The sequence below is a fragment of the Ovis canadensis genome, chromosome 3 (assembly GCF_042477335.2).
Source record: "Ovis canadensis isolate MfBH-ARS-UI-01 breed Bighorn chromosome 3, ARS-UI_OviCan_v2, whole genome shotgun sequence".
Classification (NCBI taxonomy): Eukaryota; Metazoa; Chordata; class Mammalia; order Artiodactyla; family Bovidae; genus Ovis; species Ovis canadensis.
Genome location: NC_091247.1, coordinates 177,204,386 through 177,225,801, shown reverse-complemented (window position 1 = coordinate 177,225,801; position 21,416 = coordinate 177,204,386). Strand labels below are relative to the sequence as shown.

Below are 21,416 nucleotides of genomic sequence, written 5' to 3'. Positions count from 1 at the left end.
TGATCATAGCATCTGCTTCATGGGATTATGAGCATTGGCTGAGCTAATTCATGTAAAACACTTAGAACAGTGCTTTTTACATAGTAAGCCTGGTATGTGAGTCTTCTATTGGTATGATAAATAACCCTGTAAGATAAGTCAGACAGAGAAAGACAAATACTATATGATTGCACTTATGTGAGGAGCTCTTCTTAAAGCTGAACTCATAGAAACAGAAAATAGAATGGTGGTTGTCAATGGCTTGGAGGGTGTAGGAAATGGGGAGACGATGATGGAAGGGTACCGACCTCCAGTTTTAAGAGGAGTAAGTTCAGCGGGGGGGGGGGGGGGGGGGGTGCGCCTCCTGTACGTCATGATGATTATAGTTAACAATACTGTATTATATCTTGCTAGTTGCTAAAAGACTAGATTTTAAGTATTCTCACCACAAAACAAAAACGATAGTTTTGTGAGGTGATAGAAGTATTAACTAACCCTATCATGGTAGTCATTTAACTAACCCTGTTATGGTAATCATTTCACAATGTATATGTGTATCATTGTGTACTAATCATCATGTTATACACCTTAAACTTACATAGTGTTACATTTCTCAATAAAGTGAGGAGAAATTCATTAAATACCTCACAGTTTGGATTGAAATTGAGTCATGTTTTTTTATAAGAATAGTATTGCCTTCCTGATTTTCTAGTAAATAAAACCTATGAATAATATTATAAAACAAAGGTAAACTATAAACCTAATCATTTAGAAAACAGTAAAAGTTATGCTCTAAGTTATATACAATGGGCTATATACAATTTTACCATAATAAATGCACTGTATATATTAGTTTATTTAAAGCCATATCAATGAACATCTGAGTGTACAGTGACACATAGAATTTTGACCCATCAAGAGTCAATAGTTACTAACTATTATTGCCAGTTAAAAAAGACATTAAATAGTTAATGTGATGTGGCTTATAAAAACTGTGACATAAGCTCTGAAGAAGGACCTGGACTTGTTAAACTTACACCAGAATGTTTGAATGAAAGCCTTTTTTTTCCTCCCTCATTTCCAAATAGTAAGTAGTACCAAATAGAATTACTGTATTAATCTTAAACTGAGATCAAATTCAAGTGTCTAGAAGGTAAGTAGGAAGCAAAAACAATATCCATTAAATTATTTAAATATCTGCTATCTGACAGGCCTGTTCAGGATTTCAGTTTTAAAGATTTAGACTAATTGGACCTTAACCTGCATGCATAGTCCTCTAACTTACAACTTCCCGTTTGCTCCTTCTGTGGCCAAAAGAGGGTTTCTGTGTTCTTGTTATAATGGACTTATAATTCTAGCTGTCTAAAGTGCTGGCAGTCACATTGAACAAATAAATAAAAACAGTAGAAGGTGAAGTCCCTGCTGTATGTTTATTAGGTAGCAGCCAGTGTACAGAGCAGCAGGTATGAGATAGAAAATCAAAAGGGGACTTTTATTTCAGGGCTCCTAGGAAGTTCTCCTGGCTTTAACTTTTGTATAAGCTTTATGTAATAAGTGAGAAATGAGGTGATTTGAGGACAGGTACAGTTAAAAAAATAAAAACAAAGTGTGTTTTTGCAAGAAATGCATACTAGAAAAGAAAGATCAAGCTAATAACAGTGTGTTGAATGATCAGCTTCTTTCCAAAATAAACCTTCCCAAAAAATGGGTGTATAAGTCATGCTGTAAAAATTGCAGATTACTTAGGAAATATTTATAGAAAAGAGAAGCATGCAGTGAAGTAAAAATATTAGGTCGGAATATTGTAGATTATTGTGTTCTTACTAACTTTTCCCCTGATGTCAGGTTTTAGAGGGCCATTCAGATTTCATTAATGGTTTGGTATTTGATCCCAGAGAAGGCCAAGAAATTGCAAGTGTGAGTGATGATCATACATGCAGGTATGTTGCTTATGTTACAACAAAAGTTTTGAATTTTCATCTTATGTTAATGAGAATTACATTAGAAAATGTAAATTTCTACATATATTCCACAAAATGTTATAAAAGAAGCATACTTTATTTAAAGTGTAAGTATGGCACCAACAGGAGTTTCAAAACCAGTAAGTTGAATTCTCATCTCAGTTAATGAAAAATTCCCTAACTAGCTCTTGGGTGCCTCTCTCCGTCTTATTTTAGGTTTGCGCGTTTATGAAATCTAAGTATATATCAGGTCAAACATTGAACAGAATCAGTAGGATAATAAAAGGCATTTGCCATTCTGTGAAGTTATTTCACAGATTCTATCTGGTAAGTTAATGTTTAATAATGAACTGAGAATCTCATTTGCTAAAGCAAGACTCAGGGAGAATTTAGTGTTTCGACAAAGTCAAAAGTCTCTTTCTAAAGCTTTTCTGTAGATACTGAATATAGTACATTTCAATATTATATTCTTCCACCTTACCACCCCCACCCCTCAACCCCGCCTAGATTGAACAGATGAGGTAGCTATAACATTTTACTAGTACCTAAAGCTGGAGAATATCACAAGTAAAGAACAAGATGAAGACCAAGTGTAGGAGGTAGAGATAAGCTAAGGAATCAAAAGTAAAGCAGTCATTAGAGGAATGCCAGTTGCCTCGTTTGCTTTAACAGTGCTGTGAGCAAACTGAACCCCCCCCCCACACACACACACACCAAAAACCACTGCTCTGCTATTTTGCATAGTTTTAATGTTTGATAAAGCTATGACAAAATTGCTAGTATTTATAAATAGTTGTACAAATATAAAACTACTAAGTATGTGACCTTTCACATTGGAAGTAAAGCCACTAACTTCTTTTTCAATTTTAATATTCTCAGTAGCTCTTTTTAAAGTTATAGTCATAAGCCATTATTTTTTATGTACTGCCTGTTAAGATTTTCATGTTAGAGACATAAAAGATTTACATGACATTAAGATAGTAGAGTCCCAAGTGTTAAAAAACCGAGTTTCTATAGAGACTGAAGAGTTAGTGGGACCATTTTTTAATGTAAAACTTAAATCACTAGAAAGAAATAATGACACTTTAGTTCTCTAACACATGGAGTTTCCTAATCACAGCTTTTGGAATAATGAAATCTTTGAGGGGGAAAATGAGTGTCTTTGCAGGCCAAGGAATATCCTGTGAATAGTGAATACCCCCCAGAGACCTCGGATGACATTCAGAGGTCTGTGATTTTTTTATTTCTTATAGGCGACTTTGGGATTTTTGTAGAATTGTAAAATTGTCCTAAAATTTGGGGGAGTAGCAGAGGGTTGCCGCTTTTTTATTTTGTCAAGTGATAAGAATTTTTTAAAAGTCTACTGCCTTCTATTATTATCATTTTATTTTTAAAAAAATCATTATTACTCTAAATAGGAGAAAGGACTTTACTTCAAAATGAGTCCTGTAATTTAAATCAATTTAATTTAAAATTTATTATGTTGCTCCTAATTGTCTTACTTTGCTAGCCTGTGGTTGATGGTGTTACTGTTCAGTAAATACTCTCCCGTCCATACTCCTGTGGACAGAGACTTTGCTTGCTCTGTTGACCTTCGCCATGAGATTTGTTGAAGCCAGTGTAATGTTAGCAGATGTGACTCAAGCGGACACTTTAAACGTTTTACCTAGTTTGTCTTGACCTGCTGTCCTCTGTCTTCTACTCTAAGATAAACATATCCTGGATAGCTACTGGCCCCAAAGTGAGAAATACATTAAGCAGAGATGGACCCATCTGGCATTATGAAATAGAGCGTCCCCAGACCCGTAAGCAAGAAATACATGCCTATTTTTGTAGGTCTGAGATACTTGAGGTTGATAATATCATTGCAGCAGTGGCTAGGGAGCTAACTTTAGTATTTATCAGCTTAATTTGCCAACCAGAGGGACAATTCTGATTGGCTTTCAAAGTCAAACCTCTTGGACTAAAAGCTAAACAATACAGATAAGATCTTTAAAAGAAACAGAAGATGTAGCTAAATCAAGAAGTTTAAGAAAGAGTAGTAACATACACTCTCAAAGTAACAGAGAAATTAGGAATTCTGAGGGGACAAACTGCAATCAGAAAATGTTTCAGTACAACTGTCTTCATTAACTCAAAGTATACAATTACCGAGTTACAAATAAAGACACCAGCCAAATGACAGCTCTGCAATTTGGGTAGAAGATATAGCCAAATATATCCCAGGAATCATTCCTATCATTGTACTAAAATGATGTCTACTGGAGTCTGGATCTGTGTATGTTGGTGATATAGGTACCTTAGTGAAATCTTGTGCAATCATATTCAAAACCTGTGTCTTCTTGGATTTAGAATTGTATGCCGGTGATACTATGCTTTTAAAGAACATGCTAAATAGAATAACTAGGTCAATAAAGAAGTAGAGGATTTTAACATTTTAAACCAGCTGTACCTAACAGACCTATATAAAACATCTATACACTCCCAACATCAGCCAAATGTACATTCTTCTCAAATGCACCTGGAACACATTAAAATAAACCATCTATTAGTCCTCAAAGTTAGTTTTTTAATCACACAAAGTATCTTCTTTAATCACAGTGTAATGAACTAAAAGCCTTTAACAGAAGGAAAAGCTACAGGTACATGGAAAGTAAACAACACACTCTCGTTAAACAGCCAATAAGTAAAAAAGGAAATCACAAAGGAAATTAGATTTCACTTTGAGATGAGTGAAGATGAAAACATAGCATCCAGAATTTGTAGGATGAAGTAAAAGCAGTGCTCAGAGGGAAATTTATAGCTGTGAACACTAACATTAAAAAGAAGAACTCAAATAACCTAAATTGATACCTTACAAAGCTTAAAAAGAAGAAACCCAAAACTAACAGAAGTAAGGAAATAAGAAAGATTAGAACAAAGATTAACAAAATAGGGAATGGAAAATAATAGAATCAGTGACATCAAAAGAGGTTCTTTGAAAAGATATAACAAAATTAGCAAACCTTTAGCTAGACAAAGGGAGAATACTACAAGTGGTAAAAATCAGAAAAAGTGGGAACATTACTACTAACCTTACAGAAATAAAAAGGATTATAAGAGAATACTATGAATAGTTATATGCCAACAAATCAGATAACCTAGGTGTCATGGACAAATTCTTAGAAACACAAAACTGCCAAAACTCAAGAAAAAAAATAGAAAATCTGAATAGACCTATAAAAAATAAAGAAACTGAATCAATAATCAAAAATTTCTCAACTAAGAAAACTCAGGACAAGATTCTTCACTGGTAAATTCTGCCAAACATTTAAGGAAGAATTAACACCTGTCTCTCAAATGCTTACAGAAAGTAGAATAGGAGGAAACACTTTATGACTCATTCTGTGAGGCCATCATTATCCTGATAACCAAAACCAGACAAAGATTTCACAAAAAAGAAAACTGCACACCAGTATTTCTTACAAATATAGATGCAAAATCCTCAATAATATCCAGCTAAAACTAGAAAACTCTTAGAAGAAGAAAACAGGGACAAAGCTTTAGGGTCTTGGATTTGGTAATGGTTTCTTAATTATGACACAAAAAAACACATCTATTAAAAATAAATAAATTGGGCTTCATCAGAATTTATAACTTTTGAATACCAGAGGACCCTGTTAAGAGAGTGAAAAGATATTCCACTGAATGGGAAAATGTATGTGCAAATTATATATCTGATAAGAGTGTCATCCAAGATATACAAGAAACTCTTCTAATTCAATTATAAAGAGATAAACAACCCAATTTAGAAAAAAATATATGCGAAATACATGAATAGATGATTCTCCTGAGAAGATATATAAATTGCTGACAAGCACATGAAAAGATGCTAAATGTTATTAGGGAAATGAAAATCAAAATAAACTACCACTGAGCATTAAGATAACTAAACACAAAGGAAAAAGCAAGTGTTGGCAAGAATGTGAAGAAACTGAAACCCTCATACTTTGCTGGTAGGAATGTAAAGTGGTGTAGCCATCATGGAATAGAGTTTGGCAGTTCCTCAAAATGTTAAACATGTAACCCAGCATTTCCAATCCTTGGTATAGACCCAAGAGAATTAAAAATAGATGTTCATTCAAATGAAAACTTACAAAGGAATGTTCCTAGCAGCACTATTCACAATAGCTAAAAGATGGAGGCAACCCAGATGTCCATCAGTAAATGAATGGACAAATAAATGTATATCCATACATAGGCTTCCCTGGTGGCACAGATGGTAACGAATCCACCTGTAACGCAAGAGACTTGGGTTCGATCCCCTGGGTTGGGAAGATCCCATGGAGGAGAGTATGGCAACCCACTCCAATATTCTTGTCTGGAGAATCCCCATGGACAGAGGAGCCTGGCAGGCTACAGTCCATGGGGTCACAAAGAGTTGGACACGACTGAGTGACTAAGCACAGATATCCACACAATGAAATACTATTCACCTGTAAACAAAAATGAATATAGATACATGGTACATCATAGATGAAACTTGAAAACACTATGTTAAGTGAAAGTAGCCAGAGATAAAATACTCTGTGTTTCCATTAGGTAAATTCTCCAGAAGCAGCAGATGGATAGACAAAATAGATAAGTGGTTGCCGGGAGTTGGAGGACCAGACATAGGAGTGACTGCTTAATGGGTACAGTGTTTCCTTTTGGGATTATAAAAATGTTCTAGAACTAGATAGTGGTGGTGGTTGCACAACATTGTGAATGTACAAAGTGCTCCTGAACTATACACTTTAAAACGATTTAAATGGTGAATAAAAATTTTTAAATACTAAGCTTTATTATGTAATCCTACAGTATGAAACAGTGCTACAAGATAGATTCTTCTTATTTTGTACTATAAAGAGCAGAAAGAATGTTTCTCTCTGCAACTCAAAAAAAATTCTTTTACATACACTGTTGATCTATGCATATCTTCAGATGTTTGACTTTGGCGTTTTCAAGGAGACACAATATTATAATCAGGTAAGAGATTTGTGTCCTTAGGGACACCATTTCAGAACACACTATCCCTTCAAGAAGTTCATAAAATTTAACCTATTTTATTGAAAATTCCCCAATTCTGATTCAGAATGAAGATAGTCTCACTTGTACTAATGTCTCAGTCTATCCATTAAAAGTTTTGACTTGTTTGTCTCTTAATACAGAGAATGAATGTATAGAGAATAAGTTTGTGGACTAGTTCATCCAGACAGCAAATGTCAGGTATCTACTATGTGCCAGGCACTGTGCTAGGTTCTTGGTAATGACCGATATATTTTTAAACCTGTAAATAATCATTTCAGAACCATTTTAAGCTTCTCTAAGACTCACACAGGTGTTTTATTTCCTGTAAATGAATTATAATAAAAATAATATTGCTAAATATTTTATGGAGTACTTTACTGCATACTAACCACGCTGAGTACCTTACCTATGTAAGTTTAATTTTTTAAATACTATTTTTTTAATTACCTATGTAATTTTAATTTTTACAACACATCTGAGATAGGTTCTGTTTTTACCCTCCTTTTATAAGATGGGGATACAGGGCATAGAGAGGCTAATAATTTGTGGAAAAGGACATAACTATTAAGGAGAGGAACTCAAATATCAGGCAGTCTGACTCTAGTACCTGCACTCTTAATTCATTCACCCTTCTCAGTGGCAATTTTCAGATTCATCCTGTGAGAAGATAGTATTTGTATATAATATTTTAGATATTTCTTACTAATGTACATTCTGTAATATGACTTTTTATTTAAGATTTCATCTAGTTTTAATATTCTGTAATATCTGCAAGTTCTTAAGAAAATTGAGTTCTCATTTAACAGTTCTTTATCTGTCCCAATACTACCTTTTTTGTAAACATTTTCTAAAGTGTGCTATACAGTTTTGGGGGGGCGGTCCTAAGATGGCAGAGGAATAGGACAGGGAGACCACTTTCTCCCGCACAAATTCATCAAAAGAACATTTGAATGCTGAGTAAATTCCACAAACAACTTCTGAATGGCAGCAGAAAAGCAGCCCATTGTCTTCGAAAGGAGGTAGGAAAAAGTATAAAAGATAGAGAGACAAAAAAGGTAGGGACAGAGATCCATCCCGGGAAGGGAGTCTTAAAAAAGAGAGGTTTCCAAACACCAGGAAACACTCTCACTGGCAAGTCTGTGGCGAGCCTTGGAACCTCAGAGGGCAACATAACTGGGGAGAAAAAATAAATAAATAATTTAAAAACCCACAGATTAAGTGCCCAACAGTAACTCCCAGCAGAGAAGCAGTGCAGATGCCTGCATCCTCCACTAGCAAGCTGGGGCTGGGCAGAGAGGTGCGGGCTGCATTGCTTAGAGGAAGGACCTGGCCTGAATGCCCCAAGGGCAATCTGAAGGAACTAACTTGAGATACCAGACCAGACTTCTGGATAGCTACCCTGTGAAAAGCCCTAACCTAAAACACTGCCAGGCCTGCTCACCAAACCAAGGACTGATTAGAGTTAGCTGGCTGCAGACAGACCCATCCGCCACTGGAGACAGGCAGGCAAGGGCAGCCAGAGCCGGAAGGGGTTAGTCGTGCCTCAGAGAGGCATCATCTACCAAACTGCAAGCAGGCTTCGTTGCTAACCAAGATTTCTTGGATTCTGGACAGTCGACATCTGCCTGAGAAGGTGCGCCAGCTATACACCCAGAAAACCGAGCGGCAGGGATGGGGGAGGCGATAAGTCACAGTGACTGCACTCACCAAACACCTGGTCACCTGAGCTGCTTGGACCTGGGAAGGGGACAAAACGCAGGCCCAACCAAGTCTGCGCCCTTGTGGAGTACCCGAGTGCCTGAACCTAAGCGACTTAGGCCTGGGAAATGCATACAACCCAGGACCAGCCTCAGACAGTTCCCGGCAGAGAAACCTAGAACCTAAGCAGTGTAGACAGGAAAACACACATGCTGTGAGCAGGGGCAAACCCAGTGTAGCCGAGACACTGGGAGCACTCCCCACAGACGCCAGTGTTATTTGTTTGCAGTGTTCCTCCCTCCCCACAGCATGACTGAACAAGTGAGCCTAAAAAAGTGTCCACCACCACCCCCTTTAGACACTGAAGAGACCAGCAAACAGAAGAAACTAAAACAGAAGGAACCGCCTTGGAAGTGACAGTTGGAGAAGTCTTGAGGCTACTGTAAGAATAATACTGAAAACCAGAGGCAGAAGCCTAAGTCCAAATCCTGAGAACACCAGAGAACTCCTGACTCCAGGGAACATTAATCCACAAGAGCTCATCAAAAAGCCTCCATACCTACATTGAAACCAAGCTCCACCGAAGGGCCAACAAGCTCCAGAGCAAGACATACCACACAAATACTCCAGCAACGCAGGAACATAGCCCTGAGCTTCAATTTACAGGCTCTCCAAAGTCACTCAAAATCCACTAACATTTCATAACTCAGTACTGGAAACTTCATTGCACTCCAGAGAGAAGAAATCCAGCTCCACCCACCAGAACACCAACACAAGCTTCTCTAACCAGGAAACCTTGACAAGCCACCTGTCCAACCCCACCCACAGCGAGGAAACTCCACAATAAAGAGAATTCCACAAACTGCCAGAATACGGAAAGGCCACCCCAAACACAGCAATATAAACAAGATGAAGAAGCAGAGAAATACCCAGCAGGTAAAGGAACAGGATAAATGCCCACCAAACCAAACAAAAGAGAAAAGAGATAGGGAAACTACCTGATAACTCCAAATAATGATAATGAACATGATCCAAAATCTTGAAAACAAAATGGAGTTACAGATAAATAGCCTGGAGACAAGGATTCAGAAGATGCAAGAAAGGTTTAACAAGGACCTAGAAGAAATAAAAAAGAGTCAATCAATAATGAATAATGCAATAAATGAGATCAAAAACACTCTGGAGGGAACCAACAGAATAATGGAGGCAGAAGATAGGATAAGTGAGGTAGAAGATAGAATGGTAGAAATAAATGAAACAGAGAGGAAAAAAGAAAAACGAATTAAAACAAATGAGGACAATCTCAGAGACCTCTGGGACAATATGTCAAACACCCCAACATTTGAATCATAGGAGTCCCAGAAGAAGAAGACAAAAGAAAGACCATGAGACAATACTTGAGGAGATAATAGTTGAAAACTTCCCTACAATAGGGAAGGAAATAGCCACCCAAGTCCAAGAAACCCAGAGAGTCTCAAACAGGATAAACCCAAGGCGATTCACCCCAAGACACATATTAATCAAATTAACAAAGATCAAACACAAAGAACAAATATTAAAAGCAGCAAGGGAAAAACAACAAATAACACACAAGGGGATTCCCATAAGGATAACAGCTGATCTTTCAACAGAAAATCTTCAGGCCAGGAGGGAATGGCAGAACATACTTAAAGTGATGAAAATAACCTACAGCCCAGATTACCGTACCCAGCAAGGATCTCACTCAAATATGAAGGAGAAATCAAAAGCTTTACAGACAAGCAAAAGCTGAGAGAATTCAGCACCACCAAAACAGCTCTCCAACAAATGCTAAAGGATCTTCTCTAGACAGGAAACACAGAAAGGGTGTATAAAGTCGAACCCAAAACAACAAAGTAAATGGCACCAGGATCGAACTCATCAATAATTACCTTAAATGTAAATGGATTGAATGCCCCAACCAAAAGACAAAGACTGGCTGAATGGATACAAAAACAAGACCCCTGTATATATTGTCTACAAGAGACCCACCTCAAAACAAGGGACACATACTGACTGAAAGTGAAGGGCTGGAAAAAGATATTCCATGCAAATAGAGACCAAAAGAAAGCAGCAGTAGCAATACTCAGATAAAATAGACTTTAAAACAAAGCCTGTGAAAAGAGACAAAGGAGGACACTACATAATGATCAAAGGATCAATTCAAGAAGATATAACAACTATAAATATATATGCAGCCAACATAGGAGCACCACAATATTTAAGACAAATGCTAACAAGTATGAAAGGGGAAATTAACAATAACACAATAATAGTGAGAGACGTTAATACCGCACTCACACCTATGGATAGATCAGCTAAACAGAAAATTAAAGAAACACAAACTTTAAATGATACAATAGACCAGTTAGACCTAATTCATATCTATAGGACATTTCACCCCAAAACAATGAATTTCACCTTTTTCTCCAGCACACACAGAACCTTCTCCAGAATAGATCACATCCTGGGCTATAAATACAGCCTTGGTAAATTCAAAAAAATTAAAATCATTCCAAGCATCTTTTCTGACCACAGTGCAATAAGATTAGATGTCAATTACAGGAGAAAAACTATTAAAAATTCCAACATATGGAGGCTGAACAACACACTGCTGGGTAACCAACAAATCACAGAAGAAATCAAAATCTGCATAGAAACGAATGAAAATGAAAACACAACAACCCACAACCTGTGGGACACTGTAAAAGCAGTACTAAGAGCAAGATTCATAGCAATGCAGGCTTACCTCAAGAAACAAGAAAAAAATAAATAACCTAACTATACCTAAAGCAACTAGAAAAGGAAGAAATGAAGGACCCCAGGATTAGTAGAAGGAAAGAAATCTTAAAAATTAGGGCAGCTGCTGCTGCTGCTGCTGAGTAGCTTCAGTTGTGTCCAACTCTGTGCAACCCCATAGACGGCAGCCCACCAGACTCCCCTCATCCCTGGGATTCTCCAGGCAAGAGTACTGGAGTGGGGTGCCATCGCCTTCTCCGAAAATTAGGGCAGAAATAAATGCAAAAGAAACAAAAGAAACCATAGCAAAAATCAACAAAGCCAAAAGCTGGTTCTTTGAGAAGATAAGTAAAATTGGCAAACCATTAGCCAGACTCATCAAAAAACAAAGGGGAGAAAAGCTGAATCAATAAAATTAGAAATGAAAATGGAGAGATCACAACAGACGACACAGAAATACAAAGGATCATAAGAGACTACTATCAGCAGTTGTATGCCAATAAAATGGACAATGTGGAAGAAATGGACAAATTCTTAGAAAAGTATAACTTTCCAAAACTGAACCAGGAAGAAATAGAAAATCTTCGACCCATCACAAGCACAGAAATTGAAATTGTAGTCAGAAATCGTCCAGCAAACAAAAGCCCAGGTCCAGACGGCTTCACAGCTGAATTCTACCAGAAATTTAGAGAAGAGCTAACACCTATCCTACTCTAACTTCCAGAAAATTGCAGAGGAAGATAAACTTCCAAACTCACTCCATGAGGCCACCATCACCCTCATACCAAAATCTGACAAAGATGCCACAAAAAAAAGAAAACTACAGGCCAATATCACTGATGAACATAGATGCAAAAATCCTTAACAAAATTCTAGCAATCAGAATCCAACAACACATTAAAAAGATATTACATCATGACCAAGTAGGCTTTATCCCAGGGATGCAAGGATTCTTCAGTACCCGTAAATCAATCAATGTAATACACCGCATTAACAAATTGAAAGATAAAAACCATATGATTATCTCAATAGATGCAGAGAAAGCCCTTGACAAAATTCAACATCCATTTATGGTAAAAAAAAAAAAAAAAGCCTCCAGAAAGCAGGAATAGAAGGAACATACCTCAACATAATAAAAGCTATATATGAGAAACCCACAGCAAACATTATCCTCAATGGTGAAAAATTGAAAGCATTTCCCCTAAAGTCAGGAGCAAGACAGGGGTGCCCACTCTCACCACTACTATTCAACATACTTATGGAAGTTTGGCCAGAGCAATCAGAGCAGAAAAAGAAATAAAAGGAATCCAGATTTGAAAAGAAGAAGTAAAACTCTCACTGTTTGCAGATGACATGATCCTCTACATGGAAAACCCTAAAGACTCCACCAGAAAATTACTAGAGCTAATCAATGAATATAGTAAAGTTGCAGGATATAAAATCAACACCCAGAAATCCCTTGCATTCCTGTACACTAATAATGAGAAAATAGAGAAATTAAGGACAATTCCATTCACCATTGCAACAAAAAGAACAAAATACTTGGGAATATATCTACTTAAAGAAACAAAGTACCTATATATAGAAAACTATAAAACACTGGTGAAAGAAATCAAAGAGGATACTAATAATTGGAGAAATATACCATGTTCATGGATCAGAAGAATCAATATAATAAAAATGAGTATACTACCCAAAGCAATCTATAGATTCAGTGCAATCCCTATCAAGCTACCAACGGTATTTTTCACAGAGCTAGAACAAATAATTTCACAATTTGTATGGAAATACAAAAAACCTCAAATAGCCAAAGCAATCTTGAGAAAGAAGAATAGAACTGGAGGAATCAACCTACCTGACTTCAGGCTCTACTACAAAGCCACAGTCATCAAGACAGTATGGTACTGGCACAAAGACAGACATATAGATCAATGGAACAAAATAGAAAGCCCAGAGATAAATCCACACACATATGGACACCTTATCTTTGACAAAGGAGGCAAGAATATACAATGGAGAAAAGTCAATCTCCTTAACAAGTGGTGCTGGGAAAACTGGTCAAGCACTTGCAAAAGAATGAAATGAGAACACTTTCTAACGCCATACACAAAAATAAACTCAAAATGGATTAAAGCTCTAAACATAAGACCAGAAACTATAAAACTCCTAGAGGAGAACATAGGCAAAACACTCTCTGACATAAATCACAGCAGGATCCTCTATGACACACCTCCCAGAATATTGGAAATAAAAGCAAAAATAAATAAATAGGACCTAATTAAAATTAAAAGCTTCTGCACACCAAAGGAAACTATAAGCAAGGTGAAAAGACAGCCTTCAGAATGGGAGAAAATAATAGCCAATGAAGCAACTGACAAAAAATTAATCTCAGAAATATACAAGCAATTCCTGCAGCTCAATTCCAGAAAAGTAAACAGCCCAATCAAAAAATGGGCCAAAGAACTAAACAGACATTTCTCCAAAGAAGACGTACAGATGGCTAACAAACACATGAAAAGATGCTCAACATCACTCATTATCAGAAATGCAAATCAAAACCACAATGAGGTACCATTTCACCCCAGTCAGAATGGCTGCTATCCAAAAGTCTACAAGCAATAAATGCTGGAGAGGGTGTGGAGAAATGGGAACCCTCTTACACTGTTGGTGGGAATGCAAACTAGTATAGCCACTATGGAGAACGATGTGGAGATTCCTTAAAAAACTGGGAATAGACCTGCCATACTACCCAGTAATCCCACTGCTGGGCATACACACGGAGGAAACTAGAATTGAAAGAGACACGTGTACCCCAATGTTCATCGCAGCACTGTTTATAATAGCCAGGACATGGAAGCAACCTAGATGTCCATCAGCAGATGAATGGATAAGAAAGCTGTGGTAGCCCCGGTGGTGGGGCCTCCTCCACCTCCTCAGCTCGGGGCAGAGCAGTGATGGCGGCTGCCAGCTGGGTTGGGAGGTTGAGCAGGGCAAGGAGCCCAGTCAGTTGGAGCTGCTGCAGCCTCCTCAGCCCCATCCTCCTCCGCCGCCTCCCCAGCCGCTGCAGGAAGAGGTGGTGGCAGCAACGTCCCCTATGGACAACTGGTTCCTGAGTCTGGACTTGCCCACCTATGTCCTGTACAGGTTCAGAGCAGAATGGGCTGAAATAGATCCAGTGCTGCAGAATGATGGCCCCAATCCAGTGGTCACGATCACTTATAGTGAGAAATTTCAGGACATCTATGATTATTTCCAGGCTGTCCTGCAGCGTGACAAGAGAAGTGAGCAGGCTTTTAAATTAACCAGAGATGCTATTGAGTTAAATGCAGCCAATTACACAGTGTGGCATTTCCGGAGAGTACTCCTAAAGTCACTTCAGAAGGATCTACATGAGGAAATGAACTACATCTTCGCAATAATCGAGGAGCAGCCCAAAAACAATCAAGTTTGGCATCATAGGCGAGTGCTGGTGGAATGGCTGAGAGACCCATCACAGGAGCTTGTTTATTGCAGATATTCTTACTCAGGATGCAAAGAATTATCATGCCTGGCAACACCGACAATGGGTTATTCAGGAATTTAAACTTTGGGATAATGAACTGCAATATGTAGACCAACTTCTTAAAGAGGATGTGAGAAATAACTCTGTCTGGAACCAAAGATATTTTGTAATTTCTAACACTACAGGCTATAATGATCGTGCTATATTGGAGCGAGAAGTCCAGTACACTCTGGAAATGATCAAACTAGTCCCACATAATGAAAGTGCATGGAATTATTTGAAAGGGATTTTGCAGGATCGTGGTCTTTCCAAATATCCCAATCTGTTAAATCAATTACTTGATTTACAACCAAGTCACAGCTCTCCCTACCTAATTGCCTTTCTCGTGGATATCTATGAAGACATGCTAGAAAACCAGTGTGACAACAAGGACGACATTCTTAATAAAGCATTTGAGGTTAAAAAAAAAAAAAGCTGTGGTACATATACACAATGGAGTATTACTCAACCATTTAAAAGAATACATTTGAATCACTTCTAATGAGGTAGATGAAACTGGAGCCTATTATACAGAGTGAAGTAAGCCAGAAAGAGAAACCCCAATACAGTATACTAACACATATGTATGGAATTTAGAAAGGTAGTAATGATAACCCTGTATGCGAGACAGCAAAAGAGACACAGATGTATAGAACAGTCTTTTGGACTCTGTGGGAGAGGGTGAGAGTGGGATGATTTGGGAGGATGGCATTGAAACATGTTATACATTCTATACATTCTATATTATTCTAACATAATATACATTCTGTATTATCATATGTGAAATGAATCGCCAGTCCAGGTTCGATGCATGATACAGGATGCTCAGGGCTGGTGCACTGGGATGACCCAGAGGGATGGTATAGGGAGGGAGGTGGGAGGGGGGTTCAGGATGGGGAACGCATGTACACCAGTGGCGGATTCATGTCAGTGTATGGCAAAACCAATACAATATTGAAAAGAAAAAAGAATGAGAAAAAAGTGTACGATTTTGAATGAACCTCATAGAAAACATAACCTATCAAAATATATAATGATAAAAATATTTTGATTGTACCACATTTCTATAAAATATTAATATTTTAATATTATATAATAAAATGTTTTAATTATATTACACATATCCATAAAAAAGCAAGTAGTTATAGAATAGCAGTACAGTGTATATATGTTCAGACATGACCACATAAGAAGATATAGTAAAATGTAGTCTTTTCACTCTTTACAAGGAATAAATTTGCGTATTGGAAAAATAAGATAACAGGAAAATGTAAGGCAGAGGCCAAGCTGCACAATTCCAGGGCTATGGCTTACAGAGTACAATGTAAATAGTGCCATCTGGAGTTCTGCAATGTCATAACCTTGAGCAGAACTTGGTATTAGACTAAAAACTGAAGTCAGTAGTAATTAAAAAAAAAAATTAATACTATGGGAAGTGAAAGTGTATGGAAATAAAGGCTAATCAAAACAGAAATAACCTGACAAGACAGATTATAGGATGTCAAGTTGAAAAAATAGGGAAGGATAATAATCTTGCAAATTAGCCAATTTTTATATGGATGGTGTCAGAGTAATTCACTGTTACAACATGGGATGGAACACTAACAAAGATTGAAAAAACATATTTCCTCTCTTGAAATGGCCCCACCTATTAGGCTCCACCTAATACTAAGCCCCATCTAGTATTTCTCGATTTTACTGTGACATTCAAAAGGCATGTAGAATGGCTAGCATCCCTGGTTCCCTTTCACTAAATGCTTGTAGCACCCCACTCATTAGGACAATCAGAAATGTTGTAACTAGGTGTTGGAACCATACCCTGTTGAGGAATTTTGATTCAGTTAATAGTAAGTGACCACACTAAGTGTTCTATATAAATTAATTCATTTACTCCTCAAAAATACTGTTTGGTAGATTCTCCAATTGAAGTTTTTATCTTTTTATATTATTGAAAAAGCAAATATTCATATTATTTCTATGCCCTGATCAAAGTCAAGCATTATGTAGGGTTTAATAAAATTGATAGAATTATACTTAGTGTAATATCTACAGACATGTTTTCATCTTCTGCTTGGGAAGAATTTATCATTTTTGAAAGATACTTTTGCTAAAACACTCTAGTGCCAATTCTTGTAACGAAGATGTCATATTCATTCATGTGTCATTAGGCCAACTTTCAGATGAGGAGCAAGAAAGGAGAAATGGAGTTTGGCAGAGGACAAGGAAAATGACCCTAGAGTAGACTGCCCTTTTCACTAAGGGATTTTGCAGGGTCAGCCATGCTTGGCTACCTTAGAGTCATCCCAGCCCTAGAAGAGTATGCTCTTAAGTATTTAGTGAGTAAGTGAAGGAATGAGTACAATCCTGTATCTGTCACCACGTCTTTATAAAAAAAAAATGCCATTACCAAACAAACATCTGACAAGAGATGTGTTTAAGAAAAGAATTCCCAAGTAAATCATAGGATTGCTAGTCATTCGGCCTCATGTTAGAACACCATTCTTTTATGGTCCCTCTTCATGTCCTCCATTTATAGATCTATCATATACATACATTTATGTACAGGAAAATATAAGTACTAGTACTTGAAATTATGACCTAGCATCATCTGAAGAAAGTTAAAATTATTTTTGAGAGGTAAGTAAATGCATATTTAGAAAGATTTATTATCCCCTTCCTTCTCAAAGAAGGTAAAAATGGTGTTTAAGTGTTTAATGGGTTAAGCTTATTATTTTAAAAACTCACTAATACAGAACATCTCATCCCTAGTCAGTGCCAAATAACAGATGTTCTTGTATATTAAAAACAGTACCGTTCTGTAAGAACAAGTCAGATCAACAAGTATTTATTAAACATGTTTAGTATAGCCAACATTTAGTACTTTGGGGGATACAAAAGAAATAGAAGATGCAGTACTCACTGTAACTACAGAAGATGTCAGAACTAAATCCATTTCCTCCTCCTCCCCAGTAATCTTTTAAAATATTAGATAAAATTTATGGTGAAGGAAAATTGGCTTCCAAAAACCAAGGAATTCTTAGTTCAAGACTAAAATAAGAGAGGCGTGCAATGTCCCATTCACTTTGTCTATAAAACATGGAATAGTAGTTGTCATGTTCTCGCGGTCATCAATTTAACTAGAATGAGAGGAAGGGTGGGACATAAAAAATAATGATTTTTTAAGAAATATAACCAAATTGCTAGATAAGGGAATACTGAATTACCTTAGATATCCACTAAGCCAATAATGCTGTTTTTTGAAAATTATTATGAGAGAAATAGAATGTTTATCAACTGTCTTCCATATATCCCATGTTAGCTAAATTCTTCCCATAATACTTCTGCTCATGTATATTTGCATCTTTAAGATCCACAGTTAAGACAGTGTTCCTCCCCGAACCCCACCCCAGCTAAGATCACAAAATAAGTGATTTACTTAAAATTAGTCCTTATGGGAAACAGAGAAGAATGGAGACTGAGAGCCTTCTGAAGACAGGCCAAGAGAGCATTGCTTGGAAGATCAGTGTGCATTTAGGAGCAGTTAAATGATGCCTGATAATTACAGATACAAAGTGAAATCAGGAGAATGTATACCATTCATTATAATGTATGGTTAAATAATTATAGAAATAAAGTTTTCTGCTTGTCTTCTAAAATTTCCTCTAGTTTTTTATAACATTTTGAATCAAGATTAATTATTTCATAGTTCTAATAAGAGCTTTAAAAATGAGATAAAAGAGACAGCTTGTATTGAATTTACCTCTAGTAAGTGAAACGTAAGGATTTAATGTCTTTATAAGAACCATCCAAAAATTATAGTAAAATCTTTTGATCACCTTTGCAGATCTCTGTTAAGGCCATGAAATAGTGTGTTAATAAAAGAATGTAATAGAGTGAAAAGTTATAAAATGATGAAAGAATTTTCTGAAATTTCATACGATCGTGGACTGGTAATACCACTGTGGTGTTCAGCCCTTTGATCTCTCATGTGCTCTTGGAAATGAAATATAAAAGTACTTCATAAAGTACTTCATAAAGCGTATCACCCTATCAGTGACTGCAGTAACTTAAAGCTTGCTTTTTAGCCATTGTAGCCATTGTGTGGTTGTAAGAAGTGAATTGTACAAATAATCACCATATTCTTGAAACATATCCATTCAGGTTTATTTTGAAAGTCCATTAATGTAACTGATAAGGAGTACCTTCCCTCTTCTGTAGCATATAGTCAAATAACTTACAAAGTATATCAAAATTTTTCTTGAAAGTAATGAAAGGGGCGTATTTCCTGGGTAGTATTAGTGGTGTTTGTGTTAAGGTTTATGTTAGTTAAAGGAAAAGTCCTTTTATTCTGAATTCCTTGAAGATGAAATAACTAAATATCTGTTTGAAAACTACCATATGCTATTTCTTTGCAGTTGAGAGTTTAATTTCGAGGTTTATTTTTAAATCTGACAAAATATCTCACAATTCCTATGCTTCAGAAATGTTTGTCTTTGTAAGTTAAATAAGATGTCACTTCTCCTCTGGGGTGGCCCTCAGGTATGATAAATTGGTAGTTTCTGCTGCATTTGTTTATATTTTTAAGAAAAAATGAAGGAATGACATGTAAACGTGTAAGATTTTTTAACCCCTCCGAAGCTTCATGATGTGTAATAGTAGATTGTTGTTTGTGTGGTAAAGTTGGTTTATTAGTATTATATTTGAACAGGCCACTTCCTCTCCCTTTCAAAGTACAGCCTTTGATTATTGACTCTATTTTTGACTTATAAATTTTTGTGTTCATAAATTTTAATATTATTTGTAGACAAGTCAGTATAAAGATATCACAGCTTAGATGTACAAATAATAGAGCATGAATGTTCCTATCATGGATTACACCTTTTTCTTAAGCACTCATTCATGTGATTTTCAGAAACCACTTTGTTTAGTCTTTTTAGTTAAAACATCTTAGTTTATTCTGTTTTAATAGTCTTTTGTGGGTAGTAACCCAGAAGGTAATTTACTTCTCAGGATATCTCCTTGCCCTCTTCCTTCCCCAAACACTTCCTGGGTACAGGGAGAATCTAATAAAACTTCTGGGCATGAGGAGGGATAGCTGTATATCTGGCCTTCACACTGTCCTCTGGTTGATTAATAATTTTTAATTATTGACAGATAAAATAGCATAAGTAATTATCTTTCATTTTCACCCTTATAATTCTTCTTGTCAGTAAAATTTCTGGTAGTCCATTTCATCTATTATTAATACTATTTGCTTAGTAGTATCAAGTATTGATTTATTTGAAACACTAACATATCCTGAAAGTATCCTTTGCAAAATTTTTATTTTACACTGTCGTACCGTTTTGTGGGCTTCCCTGGTAGCTCAGCTGGTAAAGAATCCACCTGCAATTCAGGAGACCCCAGTTCAACTCCTGGGTTGGGAACCCCTGGAGAAGGGAATGGCTACCCACTCCACTATTCTGGCCTGGAAAATTCTGTGGACTGTGTACTCCATGGGGTTGCAAAGAGTCGGACACAACTGAGCGACTTTCACTTTATTCACCATTTTGTCACCTCCACTGTTAAAGCCTTTCCCTACCTATCAGAGTTCTCTATAGTCTAAGCCACAAGCTGACAGTTTATTCATTCATCTCTTTAACCTCCCATATCCCTGTCAAGATTTGTCTACTTAATCCCTAGATTTGTGCTTTCAATTATGTGATTCCCCACCTCTGAACTACTTTTGCACTTAAACCCAGATATTTTAGCACTGAATAGTTCTATAATTTGTTTCACTCTTCCTCCTATTTGTGTGTTCACTTACTGTGGAAAGATACCACATTTTCTCCTTTTTTGAATCATCCATAGCATGGTGAGTGACTTAGTGATTGATTAGTAGGAAATGAAGGGGGAGAATCTTCATTTTGCTGTCACAAACTCAGTGAAAATTGTTTCTTGTCTAGGAGTGTTGAAGGTCTCTTTCCTGTACAAGCAACATTTGTAAACTGCCTTCTCATCTTTATAACTACATCTAAGTATTACTTTTATTCTTTTATATTTAATTAATCAACACAGTGATTCATGTGTTCCAGTCCTGTCTTTTAAAAGAATTATGGTTTATATTTTTCACTTTACCAGTTAGAAAGGGCCAAATGAATACAGATGTGTCATTTAATGTCATCTATCCCTTCTTTTGTCTATGTTGTAAACATTTGGTAGCAGAAATTTCCTTCTGTGATGAACTCCTTAATAGACAATGAGCTGCCAATTAAAAATGGAAAATAAAATTATCCAGGAAATTTCCTTTTGAATTTTCAGGGCAAACACGTCTCTCTAAGTAAAAGACCTCTTGAGAATATCTTGGCCATCCCCTATAAGCCAGCACCCAATTTATGAGACCTTTTTCTTAATTAAATGGGACACTTACCATTTAAGTACCATATGGTTGC

At 36.6% G+C, this 21,416-nt stretch overlaps 1 protein-coding gene and 1 pseudogene across 1 annotated transcript in view; both read left to right on the top strand.

The window, feature by feature from the left end:
* The window catches only part of NUP37 (nucleoporin 37), a 52,117-nt gene that overhangs the window by 15,149 nt on the left and 15,552 nt on the right, over nucleotides 1-21,416 (top strand). Inside the window, exon 5 of the mRNA XM_069585170.1 lies at nucleotides 1,825-1,919. Coding sequence (XP_069441271.1) covers nucleotides 1,825-1,919 — 95 coding nt within the window. The remainder of the gene's footprint in view (nucleotides 1-1,824; nucleotides 1,920-21,416) is intronic.
* On the top strand, nucleotides 14,149-19,819 carry LOC138435225 (protein farnesyltransferase/geranylgeranyltransferase type-1 subunit alpha-like; annotated as a pseudogene).